Source organism: Felis catus, chromosome A2 (genome assembly GCF_018350175.1).
Source record: "Felis catus isolate Fca126 chromosome A2, F.catus_Fca126_mat1.0, whole genome shotgun sequence".
Taxonomy (NCBI): domain Eukaryota; kingdom Metazoa; phylum Chordata; class Mammalia; order Carnivora; family Felidae; genus Felis; species Felis catus.
The window spans coordinates 124048031-124064141 of NC_058369.1; the positions used below are offsets into that span (position 1 = coordinate 124048031).

General features: G+C 37.8%; 1 protein-coding gene across 13 annotated transcripts in view; it reads left to right on the plus strand.

Annotated features, from left to right (window-relative positions):
- BBS9 (Bardet-Biedl syndrome 9) overlaps positions 1 to 16111 on the plus strand; it is a 448679-nt gene that overhangs the window by 20452 nt on the left and 412116 nt on the right. For 9 of the 13 annotated variants that reach the window (XM_045052590.1, XM_045052584.1, XM_045052588.1 and 6 more), the window contains exons 3-5: positions 5691 to 5841; positions 8465 to 8529; positions 15597 to 15710. In XM_045052590.1, coding sequence (XP_044908525.1) covers positions 5691 to 5841; positions 8465 to 8529; positions 15597 to 15710 — 330 coding nt within the window. Of the gene's footprint in view, positions 1 to 5690; positions 5842 to 8464; positions 8530 to 12850; positions 12985 to 13567; positions 13667 to 15596; positions 15711 to 16111 lie in introns of those variants that run through there. The other 4 variants (XM_045052593.1, XM_045052591.1, XM_045052589.1 and 1 more) reach the window with 3 other exon arrangements.

Sequence of the window (16111 nt, forward strand, 5' to 3'; positions counted from 1 at the left end):
CCCCACGTTGAGTGCAGAGATTACTTAAAAGTAAAATCTTAGGGGCGCCTGGGTGGCTCAAGTCGGTAAGCGTCTGACTTTGGCTCAGGTCATGATCTCGTGGTCTGTGAGTTCGAGCCCCGCGTCGGGCTCTGTGCTGACAGCTCAGAGCCTGGAGTCTGTTTCAGATTCTGTGTCTCCCTCTCTCTCTGACCCTCCCCGGTTCATGCTCTGTCTCTCTCTGTTTCAAAAATAAATAAACATTAAAAAAATTTTATAAAAAAAATAAAATCTTAAAAAAATAGAGCAGGAATTCAGAGAAGATAGAGATGGGATCAGGTGTGCAGAGGGAAGAGTTACCCTTAAACAGGTGTGAGCACTTTTTTTTCACTGTGACAGAAGGCGAGAGGGTAAGAATGGATACAGATGAAGAGAAATTTGCAGGTCAGTTTGGGAAATTGAAACAGTAATGACCCCACTTTCTTTGGGGTGATCAGAGAGTGAAAAGATGGTATTAGGCATCTTGAAATCATTGTAGGCAAAGCCAACTTGATATATAGAAGGATTCCTTCCTAAGTCTTGAGATCCCTGTTGAAATCGGACACCATGCATTTAAAGTGTTTTTCTGAATTCAAGATTCTGACTCGTGAGAGAGGTAGTGAGAGTGAGGCTGAGAGGGAGACTCTGAGTGGGTCAGCTTAGGTTTCATGCCAGCCTGTGGTCAGGCAGGAGAGTTAGTTTCCTGTAAGAATCCTGAGTAGAAAACATAGGGCTGACAGAAAAATAGCTACTATGTTTATCTTTTAGCTACTCAGCATTGATACCTCACCTGTGGCAGCTGTCCCCATATAACTGCACAAGCATGTGTTCCTACCCATCTGCAGTGGGAGATAAACCATGTGCACCTACTGCTTCAGAGACACTTTCAGGGAGCCCTGGCTCTGCAAAAGTCCAGGATCTTTGGGTGATATCCCTTTCTCTTGTCATTGAGTCATTACCATGTTCCAATATTCGGCCTTTAGACTAAGTGGTATGTATGTACAATCTGTGTTCAAAACCTATACGAAAAGAAGAGAAAGAAAAATTTTAAAAATTAAGATTAAGGAGTAGAAAAAATTGTATGGTAACTTGAAGTCATAATGGGGAAATACCTTCTGTTTTGTGTCTGGTCACCAGGCTATGTAACTATGCTTTTTCTTTTCTTTCTTTCTTTCTTTTCTTTTTTTTAACTTTGACCAGCTGATTAGGGCTCTTGGTCTTGAGTGGAGATTAAGGAACTGGAGAATTGGTATAGGCCTTCATTCCTGAGGGATCTAGAACACTAATGCTCGCCTGAAGAGGATTGTAGTAGTTTCATTTATTGCTGCTCTCGATAGTATGGGTGAGGGTCCTTGGAGATTCCTGGGTTTCACTCAGATTTCTTTCAGTCCTATTTGGCTGTTAAGAGGTGATGAGGTAGTCCTGGTTCCTGCAGATTGGGTTGTGGCAGTACATTTAAAGATAAATGCCTTTTCTTGTCAGGTGAAAGCCATCTGTTTCTGTCGTTCTGTGTTTACTGGAAAGGAAAAAATGCATTATTAAGATCTAGAACTGTATTCAAGCAGATGAGTCGTATCAGTTGGCTCCAAGAAAAGATAAGATGTGGAATAATAGAAGAAATTGGGATTGCCAATTTATACAGATCAACCCTAATTCTTTCTATAAGACCCATTAGACTTCAATATTGGCACATTTGGTTATAGAACATGGATGTGATGGGAATCACCACATGTGCATACTGAAGCTTTTTGGCATTGAATTTTGGAAACTACCCCAAATCAAGCCTAGGAGTGGTATTGCTTTTGATTTTCTCCCTAACTGGGAGGTAGAGTTCCAGTGGTTTCCATAGAGCTGTCCCAATATAATATCCCTCATGTAAATGTTGGGGAACCAAATGGGTGTTCTACTGTTTTCTGTGGAAATAAGTTTCCTTTATTTAAAATCTAAAAAATTTTAATGTTTATTTATTTTTGAGAGAGACAGAGAGACAGAGAACAAGTGAGGGAGGGGCAGAGAGAGGGAGGGAGACACAGAATCTGAAGCAGGTTCCAGGCTTTGAACCGTCAGCACAGAGCCGGACGCAGGGCTCGAACTCATAAGCCATGAGGTCACGACCTCAGCCGAAGTCGGATGCTCAATCAACTGAGCCACCCAGGTGCCCGCAATACATATCCTTTAAACTCTCAGAAACTGGGTGAGAGAAATCATAGGCTGGCTTTGCTCTCTCACTGGTTGAACTAAGTTAAAAAATTCATTTATTACTGAGTCTCCATAATTAGAAACAATAGTGTATTTCTGGGCTTTGAGAGTTAGCAGTAACTTGAGCCAATATTCATATTCTCACACAATTTAGGTATTTCCCTTCCCTCAGTGCACCTGAATAAATGACTATTGGTCCTGTAAGGAAGGATCTGAGGAAAATTTATATTAGGCATGTGTGGTGTTATAGCAACATCTATACACTGTGTTGTCTTTATTCAAGGGGCTGTGAATCTGTAAATTGACTTAAGTGTGGAAATGAGTGAGATGCCATGACTGTCTATATGGTGGCTTGAGTTAGTCCTCTTTTTCATGGACCTAGAATATTTTTAGTTATAGATTTCAAAAAAAAGACTTGAGTTTAAATTTTTTTTTCAACGTTTATTTATTTTGAGAGAGAGAGAGAGAGACAGACAGAGCACGAGTGGGGTAGGGACAGAGAGAAAGGGAGACACAGAATCTGAAGCAGGCTCCAGGCTCTGAGCTGTCAGCACAGAGCCTGATGCGGGGCTTGAATCCACAAACCATGAGATCATGACCTGAGCCGAAGTCGGATGCTTATCTGACTGAGCCACCAGGTGCCTCCCAAAAAACTTGAGTTTAATAAACATGTTATATGACATTCTTACAATTGAATACTACTTGGTAATAAAAAAAAATAAGTGAACCACTGGGAAAAAAAGGGTTTTAATGAGTTGCCTATTCATTTCATTCCTGGGGATCCCATTAATCATAGTTAGAAATTAGACTATTACCGGAGATCTGGTTACTATAAAAGTCCTGCTGTTTTGGGGCGCCTGGGCGGCGCAGTCGGTAAAGCGTCCGACTTCAGCCAGGTCACGATCTCGCGGTCTGTGAGTTCAAGCCCCGCGTCGGGCTCTGGGCTGATGGCTCGGAGCCTGGAGCCTGTTTCCAATTCTGTGTCTCCCTCTCTCTCTGCCCCTCCCCCGTTCATGCTCTGTCTCTCTCTGTCCCAAAAATAAATAAAAACGTTGGAAAAAAAAATTTTATAAAAGTCCTGCTGTTTTATTTATTTATTTTTTTTCAACATTTATTTTGATTTAGGGGTTGATTTTAGGGGTTAAATTGTCGTTATGTGGGCTTTGCCATCCTGCCTTCCTTTTATCTCTGAAGATAGGGCTGTGTTGAAGTTGAATCTTGGTTATTTAGTGCGTGAAATAGGGATTAGGGCATGGTGGGATACGTAGCAAGCTCAGTGGGGAAGTGTTTTAGAAAAGTTTGGAGGTTTAAGTATATCCAAGACTTTGCCAGTAACTCATTATGTAACATTGTAGTCCCCCTCTTTCTGATGAATGTCTTTACTCTTTTTTTTTGGGTGGGGGGGAGAGAGAGAGAGAGAGAGAGAGAATGTATAAGTGGGGGAGAGAGGCAGAGGGAGAGGAGAATCTTAAGCAGGCTTCACACTCAGTGCATAGCCTGACTCGGGGCTCAATCCCATGACCCTGGGTCCTGACTTGAGCTGAAACCAAGAGTTGGACTCTCAAACTGACTGAGCCACCCAGGCATCCCTGTCTTTACTTTTATGCAGGAAACCTGAAGAGACTGTGAACTCCCTTGTTACTGTAACTTAAAACCTATAGAAGCAATCCTTGAATTAGATTCTTAGTGGTTAAGCCTCACTGATGTAAGAAGTGAGAAATTCTTTCTGCAGCATCCCAAGGACCCAGAGTTTTATTCTTTACATTGAGATGGGAATTTTGAGGTTTAAACCTATCATTCTCTTATTTTAACTTATCCAGTGCCTTTATAAAAGCCATCTTATATATGGTTTGGCATTCCTTCTTCCTGTTCAGTTGGCCTAGGTCAACAGCTATCCAGTCCACTAGAGTGCCACCTGCAATGGGCACAGAGTCTTAGATGCCCATTAACTGGAGGTGTTAACTTGATTGGCCATTCTGTCACTGTGTACAGTGTCTTTTAACCCTGTTTACAACGTGAACAGGAGTCTTACTGCTTTTGTGCCCCAACTCAGCTAAAGAGCCAATTTCCAAATATCCCTGTAGGAATCGATACCTGCAATTTATTCTCTGCTGCCAATTTTTAAAAATCTATTATTATTATTATTATTATTATTATTTGGCCATAGGTTACAGGAAACAGCTATGATAAATACAAATGAAAAGGGATTGGAGTAAGAGTGACATAGATCTTCCAAATGCGGGAGGAGTTGAATTGGCCAAGCCTTAGTGGGGGATGGGAACAGCATGGCTCTAGAGACTTTGTAGACCTCGAGGGGGCTGCCATCAGATCATCGAGCAGCAGATTCCTGGTGTCTCTATTCAGGATTGAAATTCCCAGGATAGTACCTCTCTCATTGGGTTATTATGAGGATTTAGTGAGTTAGTACATAAAAGAACTTATTTAGACCATTGCTTGGCACATAATAAACTCTCAGTAAATAAGTATATAGAACTCTTACTTTTAAGTAGATGAGAAAAAGTCAATATTCTATACTAATACAGCACTTTCAAAACCCAAAGTATTAGTTTCCTAGAGCTGCTATAACAAAGTACCACAAATTGAGTGGCTTAGAGCAACAGAAATTTATTCTCTGATAGTTTTTAGAGGCTAGAAGTCTGAAATCAAGGTGTTGAAAGGGCCATCCTATCCCTAAAGCCTCTGGGATCCCTCCTTGCCTCTTCCAGCTTCTGGTAGTCCTAGGCATTCTTTGGCTTGTGGATGTATCATTCCAATCTCTACCTCCATTGTCACATGATCATCTTCTGCTTGCATGTCTTCACAGGACATTCTTCTTCCCCCGCCATCTCTACTTCCTTTTCTTGTAAGAGAGTCCTATTGCACACCTAATTGAGTGTGACCTCATCTTAACTTGATTACGTCTTCAAAGACCTAATTTCCAAATAAAGTCATGGATACTGAGGATTAGGACTTCAATATATCTTTTTTGGGGGACACACTTCAACCCACAACACCTATCTTAACCATTTCTCCCTCTTGTGTCCAAGTGTAGACTTTGTTAATCAGAGCACTCTACCTAGTGAGGCCTCAGAATCCTTTTTACAACCAGCTGTAGAGTTGATACTCTATGATGAAATCAGTTTACAACTTTATACTAGTCTTTTGTAAAAGGACTTACTTTGACTGAGTTAAATTATAAACACTGACACCAAAGCAAGGCTTAGGAAAAACATGTAATATGTTAGTATGTGTGAATATTGGTGATATAAAAAAATTCTTTTTGAAAAGCTATGTTATTAATACAAGTTCATTTTAATTACATCATCTGTTGGCAGACTGGCCATTGTATATGAAACAAGACTTGATTGTTTAATTTTTAAATTTCTTTTTTAGACATTAGAAAGTTTATTTCCAAAGAAATTTGTTGGTAATGTTTGTTTCTTCTTATATCTTTTAAAAAAATCTCTCCACAGATAAAATAATTGTGGGTAGCTTTATGGGATACCTAAGAATCTTTAACCCCCATCCTGTAAAAACAGGAGATGGCGCTCAAGCTGAAGATATGCTTCTAGAAGTGTATCTACGAGATCCAATACTACAAGTGGAAGTAGGAAAGTTTGTTTCGTAAGTACAGTCCACTAATCCTGGCATTTTATCTTATTTAGAGTGTCATTTCCCTACTGTGTCATTTTTGTGGATTCTTAAATGAAAAAAAGACCATCTATGAGTTAATATATTTTTTGGATGTTTTTACCTGGGTGTGTGTTCCTCATGTACTGAACTTTTTTTTTTTTTTTTAATATGGAAAACAGCACATTTAAGAGAATAATTTAGGAATTTTTTTTTTTTTTATAGAAACAGACTAAGATCCCTGACACATCAGAGGTTTAAAGGAAAAGAGAGAAGGTTTTGAAAATAACCAAATAAAGAAATAGAAAGTAATCACTTACTTAAAGCACTAATTGTACAGATTATATAAATGTTTGTTTAAATAATTAGACAAAGTAGCAGTTTGGTATTTGGTAAATAACTTTGAAGCTTTAAAGTCAATTAGTGGGGCGCCTGGGTGGCGCAGTCGGTTAAGCGTCCGACTTCAGCCAGGTCACGATCTCGCGGTCCGTGAGTTCGAGCCCCGCATCGGGCTCTGGGCTGACGGCTCAGAGCCTGGAGCCTGTTTCCGATTCTGTGTCTCCCTCTCTCTCTGCCCCTCCCCCGTTCATGCTCTGTCTCTCTCTGTCCCAAAAATAAATAAACGTTGAAAAAAAAAATTAAAAAAAAAAAGTCAATTAGTACTTATTTGGTGTAGAAAGGTTCTTAGTTTCTTTTGTTTAATTTTTAAATTAAATTACTTAATTTACTTTTGAGAGAGAGAAAGAGAACATGCGTGTGCACAAGTCGGGGAGGGGCAGACAGAGAGAGAGGGACAGGGGATCTGAAGCAGGCTCCATGCTAACAGCAGAAAGCCCAATACAGGACTTGAACTTATGAACTATGAGATCATGACCTGAACTGAAATCAGATGCTTAACCAAATGAGCAACCTACGTACCCCTATCTTTCCATTAAAAAAAAAAATTTAATGTTTTATTTTTGAGAGAGAGACAGAGCGTGAGCGAGGGAGGGGCAGAGAGAGAGGGAGATGCAGAATCCGAAGCAGTCTCCAGGCTCTGAGTTGTCAGCACAGAGCCCGAAGCAGGGCTCGAACCCACAAACAGCGAGATCATGACCTGAGCTGAAGTCAGACACTTAACCGACTGAGCCACTAGGCATCCCTTTCTTTTCATTTTTTAAAAGAATGAAGTGCTGTTATGATCATTCTGTTCAGTAGTTCTAAGTAGGGCTGTTATCTACATGGTCACTTGTTGGAAGAGAGGTTAACATTAATGAGTGGATACTGAACTGGCATTAATTAACTAGTACTATTTCATTAATCTTATCTATACGATGTGATCTGTATTTAAAGATAAGGAAACTAGCTAGAACTCAGAGCTTTAGGTCACACAGCCTGGATTCAAGACCCAGGTCTATCTGACTCCATACTCTATTACCTTTCCATGACATCATGTTCTTTTCCTGTGCATGGTAGAAAAATTGTTTTGAGTGTTCAGGGCAATAAAATTTTTTTGAAGTCAATATTGAATATGTGATAATTGTATATATTTGCATTTTCTGGTAGTAGAGTAAATGGTGAGCATTTATATTCATTATAATGATATTTTTCAGGTATTATCTAATAGAATTTATATTTTGTAAATGAGAGACTAACACCCTGAAAGGTTAAATGATTACACGGATACCAAGGTGCAGAGTCAGGACCCCACTCCAGGTCTTCAGATTTCAATTATAGTTCTTTTAGTTTAGAACAAACAGAGTCTGTATCAGAGGTCATGCCTTGGAGGACTGCTTGCAGATGTGTTTTAAATTTAAAAGAGTTGCTGATATTTAAGAACCAGGGATTCCACATAAAATCCCTGCTTTCTTGCTTTTCTTGGGGAAAAAAAAAGTGGAGATTTGGCCACAAGCCCAGAACTGAGTGGTGGTTGCTTCCTTTAGTCAGGCCCCACTCTGCAGTGGACCACACCATTTACACTCTTCACTCATTTCCATCTACTGACCTGACCCTTGAAGACTGGATTTAGGATTTCTAGACTGTATTATGTCTTGGAAACTAGTTGATAGGGGCTGAGAAGTATATTGGTGACAGTGGCAGTTTAGTCCAAACTGACATATTTTCAGTGCCTTTAATAAAATTTCTGAGCTGGAAGTGACTTATACCATTTACTGATAATGATTAGCATTCTGTAGTGCTTTATACTTTACAAGGTACTATCACATGATTTCATTTCATTTAATTGAAACGTCTTATTTTCCAGAATGGGAAACAGGTTCAGAAAGATTAACTTACTTGCCCAAGGTCACAGTTTAGTTAGCCAGAGAGACCGGTCCAGAACTTGGATCTCTGTATTATGAGAGAGCACTCATGAAGCGGCCTCTGCTTCTACTTTTTCTTGGAGGCTCTATTGGCTTCAACTGAAGGAAGTTCCATGAGGCAGAGTCCTTGAGCCTCTGGGGTTGCCAAAGTGGTGTTTGTTGTTACATTTATTTTTCAGTTTCTAAAATTATCTAGTAAGTTTTTAGTTAACTGATTATAGACTGTGGTTATAATCTCTTTTTAAAAGTATTTTGTATCTTTTTGGGTTACATCTGAAGTTAACATTTAAACTTTTAAAACTTTTCCTGTTTTCCAGAGGTACTGAAATGCTTCATTTGGCTGTGCTGCATTCTAGAAAACTTTGTGTCTACTCTGTCTCAGGTAAGAAACATTTTTTTCTAATGTAGAATTTGTATTAAAAATGGCTTCTTAATATAAGAATAGATGCTTGTTTATGTTCACTTGCTAGAGAACACAAAACATTTGGTTGAAGATTTTCTTATCTTGGTTAACATTTTCCCTTGTTCATTTATTTTTTCAGGTACTTAGGCTATTGCCTTTTTTTTTTTTTTTTTTTTTTTTTTTTTTAATTTCTAGTAGAAGGTTCCTTATAATCTCCTTTCCAGGAATTGTGTCCAGGATTGCCTATGACTATTGGGGCCAATTCTGTATACTTAGGACACTTGAGTGTTTTAAAAGACTTTTGTTTATTTTTTTATTTAGGTATAGTTGGAGCTCAATGTTACATCAGTTTCAGGTGTACAGCATAGTGATTTCACTCCTCTGTATGTTATGCTATGCTCATCACAGGTGTAGCTACCACCTGTCACCATACAATGCTATTACAAGATCATTGACTATATTCCTTATGCTGTACCTTTTATCCAGGACACTTGAGTCTTAAGAAATGTTCAATAGCAACAACAGACTTCATTAGGTGCTGAGTCATAATGGTTTAAATTACCTTTTCTTTGGTGAACCTCAAGTGTTGTCTCTTTACACTTCAAATTTCTTGGCTTTCGGTTGTTTTTACTCAGCCTGACCTGAAGGCACTTATTTGAGGCTTAATCAGATTTCATTCCCTAACATTTTTCTGTGGGTACAAGTATGATAGTTAATTATAGTTTGGTTTTAGCACTTTGATTCTTATTAAATATGAAAGGTAACTTTAAAAAATTTTGTTTTAGTTATTAGATAAATTTTAGTTCAAGCTGAGTTACTTTAATAGATATCAATATTGGGGAAATTTTTTATTGGCACAATAAAGCTAAGTCTCTATGGGTCTATTCCTTATACAGTGTTCTTTGGAGTTTGCTGTAAAATTTAGCTTTAGGATTTGGATTTTTCACACTCATTCTCTTTATTTGGGCTTTATTTGTATTTTGCATTTAATTTCAGTAATGCTTTATATTTATTGTCACTGAGCTGGATATTCTTTTTTTTTCTGGGTAATTATTATTATTATTATTATTATTATTTTGGTTTCAGGAGTAGAATTCAGTGATTCATTACTTACGTACAACACCCAGTGCTCATCACAACAAGTGTCCCCTTTAGCCCACCACCCATCTAGCCCATCTCCCACCCACTTCCCTCTGTCAACCCTCAGCTTGTTCTCCGTCATTAATAGGAGTATCTCTTATGGTTTCTTTCCCTCTTTTCTCCCCCCCCCCACATATGTTCATTTGTTTTGTTTCTTAAATTCCACATATGAGTGAAATCATATGGTATTTGTCTTTCTCTGACTGATTTATTTTGCTTAGCATAAGACATTCTAGCTCCATCCACGTGGTTGCAAATGGCAAGATTTCATTCTTTTTGATGGCTGAGTAATATTCCATTGTGTGTGTGTGTGTGTGTGTGTGTGTGTGTGTGTGTATACATATATACCACATCTTCTTTATCCATTCATCAGTTGATGGACATTTGGACTCTTTCCATAGTTTGGCTATTGTTGATAGCACTGCTAGAGATGTTGGGGTGCATATACCCCTTCAGATCTGTATTTTTGTATCCTTTGGGTAAATACCTGATAGTGTAATTGCTGGATCATAGGGTGGTTCTATTTTTAATTTCTTGAGGAACCTCCATACGGTTCTCTAGAGTGGCTGAACCAGTTTGCCTTCCCACCAACAGTGCAAGAGGGTTTCCCTTTCTCCCCATCCTTGCCAACACCTGTTGTTTCTTGTGTTGCATATTTTGCCATTCTGACAGGTGTGAGGTGGTATCTCACTGTGGTTTTGATTTGTATTTCCCTGATGATGAGTGATGTTGACCATCTTTTCATGTGTCTGTTAGCCATCTGAATGTCTTCTTTGGAAAAGTGTCTATTCATGTGTTCTGCCTATTTCTAAATTGTATTATTTGTTTTTTGGGTGTTGAGTTTGATAAGTTCTTTATAGATTTTGAATACTAATCCCTTATCAGATATGTCTATGTCATTTGCACATATCTTCTCCCATTCTGTAGGCTGCCTTTTAGTTTTGTTGATTATTTCCTTCACTGTGCAGAAGCTTTTTATCTTGATGAAGTCCTAATAGTTCATGTTTGTTTTTGTTTCCTTTGCTTTCAGTGACATGTCTGATAAGAAGTTGCTATGGCTAAGGCCAAAGAGATTGCTGCCTATGTTCTCCTCTAGAATTTTGATGATTTCTGGTCTCGCATTTAGGTTATTCATCCATTTTGAATTTATTTTTGTGTATGGTATAAGGAAGTGGTCCAGTTTCATTGTTCTGCATGTTGCTGTCCAGTTTTCTCAACACTATTTGTTGAAGAGATTGTCTTTTTTTCCATTGGATATTCTTTACTGCTTTGTTGAAGCATAGTTGACTATATAGTTGTAGATCCATTTCTGGGTTTTCTATTCTGTTCCACTGATCTATGTGTCTGTTTTTGTGCTACAAAAATAGTAGCATACTGTCTTGATGACTACAGCTATGTAATATAGCTTGAAATCCAGAATTGTGATGCTTCCAGTTTTGTTTTTCTTTTTCAGGATTGCTTTGGCTATTTGGTGTCTTTTGTGGTTCCATACAAATTTTAGGATTGTTCTAGCTCTGTGAAAAATGCTGGTGGTGTTTTGATAAGGATTGCTGAGCTGGATATCCTAAAGCAGTGTCTTTTTGGGGTTGAAGGTCTGTTAGCTTTTTAAGGCAAGCTTGATAACCTGGCCTATGGTGTATGCTAGGCATATGTTGACTGCACAAGTGAACTAATTTCTGGGTGGGGCTGAGGTAATTGGTAGTGGCTCTTTATTACTCTGTTATTTTTCTTCTTCCTTCTTTTTTTTCCCCTCTGTTACCACTATCATTTTCTTTTCCACTTTTTTGTTTACATCAAAAGCCCAATATAGTACCTCTCTGTGTCATTGGTAAACCGGTCCCATTGGTTTCATGGTAACAGATGTTGTTCTTCCTAGTGATAGGGCAAATATTTAGTTTTCCAGAGTAAATGGAGAAGATGTGATATAGGTTACTTTATTACATGAATCTAGTTATTTCTCCGTTAACTGTGAGGTGATACTATTAACTGGGTTACACAGGACATGGAACAGAGGAACTTGCACGCAATTATCCCTGAATACTTCCAGGGGAATTGGTCCCTTCAGAAGGCTCTAAGAGGGCAGGAGAGGGAAGGATCCTACAAACTAAAAATTGGGTAAGACTCTTGGTCTTCTCTGGTCCCATTTGAACGATGGCTCAGAAAGTCAGAAGCTTTTGAGTTTCCCTGGGGTGTAAGGCATAGATTAGTGATAAAATGTGTGTCCATCAAAAAGGCCTGCTTAAAGAAACTGGCATGTTTGGTCACAACTTGTTTATGAGACATTGGTATTTTCCTTCAAATTAGTGTTGAAAATGAAAGTTATTTGTCATGGGAATGGTGATTTTTATTGCTCTTTTATTCTTTGTATTCGTTTACAACCTTTGTATACTCTAGGGACAAGGAGTTCTCCAAACAACGTTCCCTTATGCCCCATCTCACTTCCCTTTTCTGTCTCTCATTTCTTCAGTCTCTTATATTCGGAAGCTGACAGTTTGTGTATTTTTTCTGACTTGGCTTAAATTGAGAAGCAGAGAAGTTAATGTTTTTGTTCTCTTGAATATGTTTCTTGAAGTTCCAGACTGAATTTTTACTTAGATTTTACTGTAACAGGGGAAGCATAAACATTTTTTAGTTTAAGTAAAACCACTGCTGTCAACAGATGAAAGTGTTAGCTGAACTTCTCAACTGTCTCTTCCCACATATTTCTTGTTTTCTTTCATGTGCTGTGTGCTTCTAAAAAAGATTTGAGACAAACTAGGGGAGACCTTCTGGACACACCAAACAACCTTCATAGTCAGAGGCTGCTGTGCTGACTTCTTTTTGGAGGGTGATATGTCATCAAATGCATGCTTAATGTAGAGAAATAGCAAGGTCTTGCTGAGCTGAAGTTAGCCCATCTTATCATACTTTGGTAAAGGAAAAGCATCACATAGCCTCTCAGATTCCTTTCTGATGGGCTTCAGTTTCTAAATAAATGGTTACAGATGTGTGAGCTTAAGTCATCCTGATGATGTCCTCTTAAATATTCTTTTCCAAATATTGTGTACTTCTTTTTTTTTTAAGGTTTTTTTTTTTTTTTTAATGTTTAATTATTTTTGAGTGAGAAAGAGAGCATGAGCGGAGCAGAGACAGAGGGAGACACAGATCCGAAGCAGCCTCCAGGCTCTGAGCTGTCAGCACAGAGCCCGATGTGGGGCTCGAATCCATGAACCACGAGATCATGACCTGAGCCAAAGTTGGACACAACCGACTGAGCCACCCAGGCGCCCCCAAATATTGTGTACTTCTCATCAAGTAATTGCTAAGCATTTGACGTATTTATAGAATTTTAATGTTTGCTGTGATTGAAAAAAAAAATGTGGTTTTTTACTTTTGACAGGCTTCTATAATCTAATTTGATTATTTAACACAGTGAACCTTTTAATTGTCTCTGTAACGGCTTTTATTTCATTTAACTTCATTAGATTCCTCGGCAGTTATCTAAAATAGCACCTAAAACTGTAGTTGGTGGCCTTTGATTTTTCCAGAGGATTTTTTGTTTAAATCAAATCTTCTTTAAACAAGGCCAACTGCATCAATGTTCTGATACTCATTTACTTTCTAATTGCTGAAACTTTGTTAATTTTAGCTATAAGTAGACTATAGAAACTATACTCAGTCTGTATATCCCAGAACAAAGCCTGTGTAAGTTATTTTAATCTTGTATCATTGATACTTCTCTAGGAAAAAGTGGTCAGAAATTTTAGATTTTTCAGATACTACCTTTATTTCAAAGTAGTATCTAAGGAAGATAAATTGTCTTTTGTTCTCCATAGTTGCACTTTTAAGTTTGAGAGTGCTATTACCTGAAAATTGAAAATTACCAATGCCTTTGCAGCTTTTTCAGAACACAAATCCTAGTGTCATTTCATGCCAAGTTTGTGAAGTATTGAATGCTGACCTCTGTGTTCACTGACCGTTCAGCTAGTAGGCATGTGTAAGTGCATTCCTTACTCAGAGGGGTTGATCTGGTTTTAGGTATAGGATGAAATTTGTAATTTCTGTAGAGACAAACCAAATGTTTCTAGGAACTTCTGTTTCTGGTTTCTTGGAGGCTAGACCTCTCCTTAGGTTGGGGCTGTGAGTTATTTAGTGTGTGTGTTTTTTTTCTTTGGCCCATGTGGTTGTGATTACCCCTCAGTTTCCCTGGACCTTACTGATTTTGCTGCCATTTAGATTCCACAAAGCTTTCATCTCCTATCAGGGTTAGCTGGCAAATTTGAGTCTTTTTCTTTCTTTCTTATTCTGTTGGTTTGTTAGGTCTGTTGTTACCATTCTCAGGGGCATACGTCTGAGTAGAAGTGATTTTTCTCCATGAAATCCTCCCTTAGTCGTTTTCTGTTTCAACCCTTCACCTTCCAAATGAAGAAGAAGCCAGGTTGAGAAAGGTGGAGGTGGAAATGATGTTTTTGATGGCTGGTTTATTTAGGGAAATTGTCATTAGCTTACCAAATTTTTTGAAAGTTTGAAAGTTGTGAAATGATGGACAACTAAGTACCACGATATATAGTGCTAACTCTAACAAAGACTTAGTTTGAGTACTTTGTCCTTTATCAGCTGTGTGATTTGGGGGGAAATTTCTCAAACTGTTTTTGAACTTAGTGTGCCTGACTTCTAAAATGGAAATAGAAATATTTTGGTACTTATAACCTCCATGTACATTGGTAAATCCTTTTGGGCAAGAACAAATAAATGCTCATGTATAAATATGTATGCACATACGTACATACAGACATTCTTAGATTGTTTTACTGATCTACTATCCAGTTTGGGGACTGCTTTATATTTAAAATTTTTCTTTAAATTTTCCATTTTTGAATGAAAGACAAAGATGCTTCTTAATGGAAACAGTTGCATTCTGAATCTTTTTTCTTTCTATCACCTCTTTTAACTGTAATGTTCTTGCCTGATTACTGGGGTATAGCTCCAACTGTAAACTACTCTAGAAAACCTAACAACCAGAGTGTAAAATATGGATAAAGAATCCTTTCTTTTTTTTTTTTTATTAAAAAAAATTGTTTTTAAATGTTTATTTATCTTTGAGACAGAGAGAGACAGAGCATGAACAGGGGAGGGGCAGAGAGAGAGGGAGACACAGAATCTGAAACAGGCTCCAGGCTCCAAGCTGTCAGCACAGAGCCCAACGCGGGGCTCGAACTCACAGACCGTGAGATCATGACCTGAGCTGAAGTCGGACGCTTAACCGACCAAGCCACCCAGGCGCCCCTAAAGAATCTTTTCAAACTTGGAAAGAAATAGAGAGTGAATATAGCACATATGATCTATTAAATGCAGAGAAAGTATTTCTCTTTGTTTTGAAGGAGATTTTTCACAGTCTTCAAATAACACATATTATCCTATTTACTTGTTAAGGCAAACTTAGAATATCTCTTCATTAAATTAGAATATACTGTACTAGGGGCTTGAGTATTTTGAGAGTTTGGACAGGAAACTGAATTGCTTGAAAGTGTGGGGAATTTTTTCTAAGACACTTTGAATCATGACTTTGCTCTATTGTTTAAGTATAAGGAACTTAACCTCATTTATTTCGGAACTGAAATTGGATGGTTTTGTTTTTATTTAAATAATTATACTTTACTCAGATAAAATGGAAATAGATAATAAATGTCATCCATGGTAGTATTTCATCTAATGATGTAATCTAGCCAAGACTTAAATTGTTTTAACTGTGCTGGCACTCTATATCATCAGTGTGCTAATTGTTTGTAATACGTATTGTTTTAGTGCTTTTTCATTTTAAATTTCACTGAAATTGAATTACTTAGAGATGGTGTAGAGGATGAGAGGAAATTAATACTTTTAATGTAAACAAATAACAAAGCAATTCTTTAATTTTTCCTCCTTAGGAACCTTGGGTAATGTGGAACATGGGAACCAATATCAGATCAAATTAATGTATGAACATAATCTTCAGAGAACAGCCTGCAATATGACTTATGGATCATTTGGTGGTGTAAAAGGTAATTTGCATTAATCTTGAGTATGCTATTACAAGTACCAGATTTTGGGTTTTGGCCATATAAAAATGGAGGATCATGAGGTATGAAATCTCAGAGTTAAACATAGTTTATTGAAACCCCTATATTCAAATAGTCAAGCAAAATAACGAAGAAAGAAAACGTTAAACAACAAATGTGTTTGATTTTCACATAGTCATTTTTGTATGGTCTACAGAGATATTTCTAAAAGTGTCTTTTCATCAAATTTTGTCTTCATATCATGAGCTGACTGAAATTGAGGTTTTTTGGGTAAACTGTGTGACTGCCTCTCTCAGTGGAAGAAGGGGTTAATCTCACTGATAGAGTCCCTCTCCTACTTGTGATAGTCAGGGTGAAGCTGCAGAAAGAACACTCTCCCCACC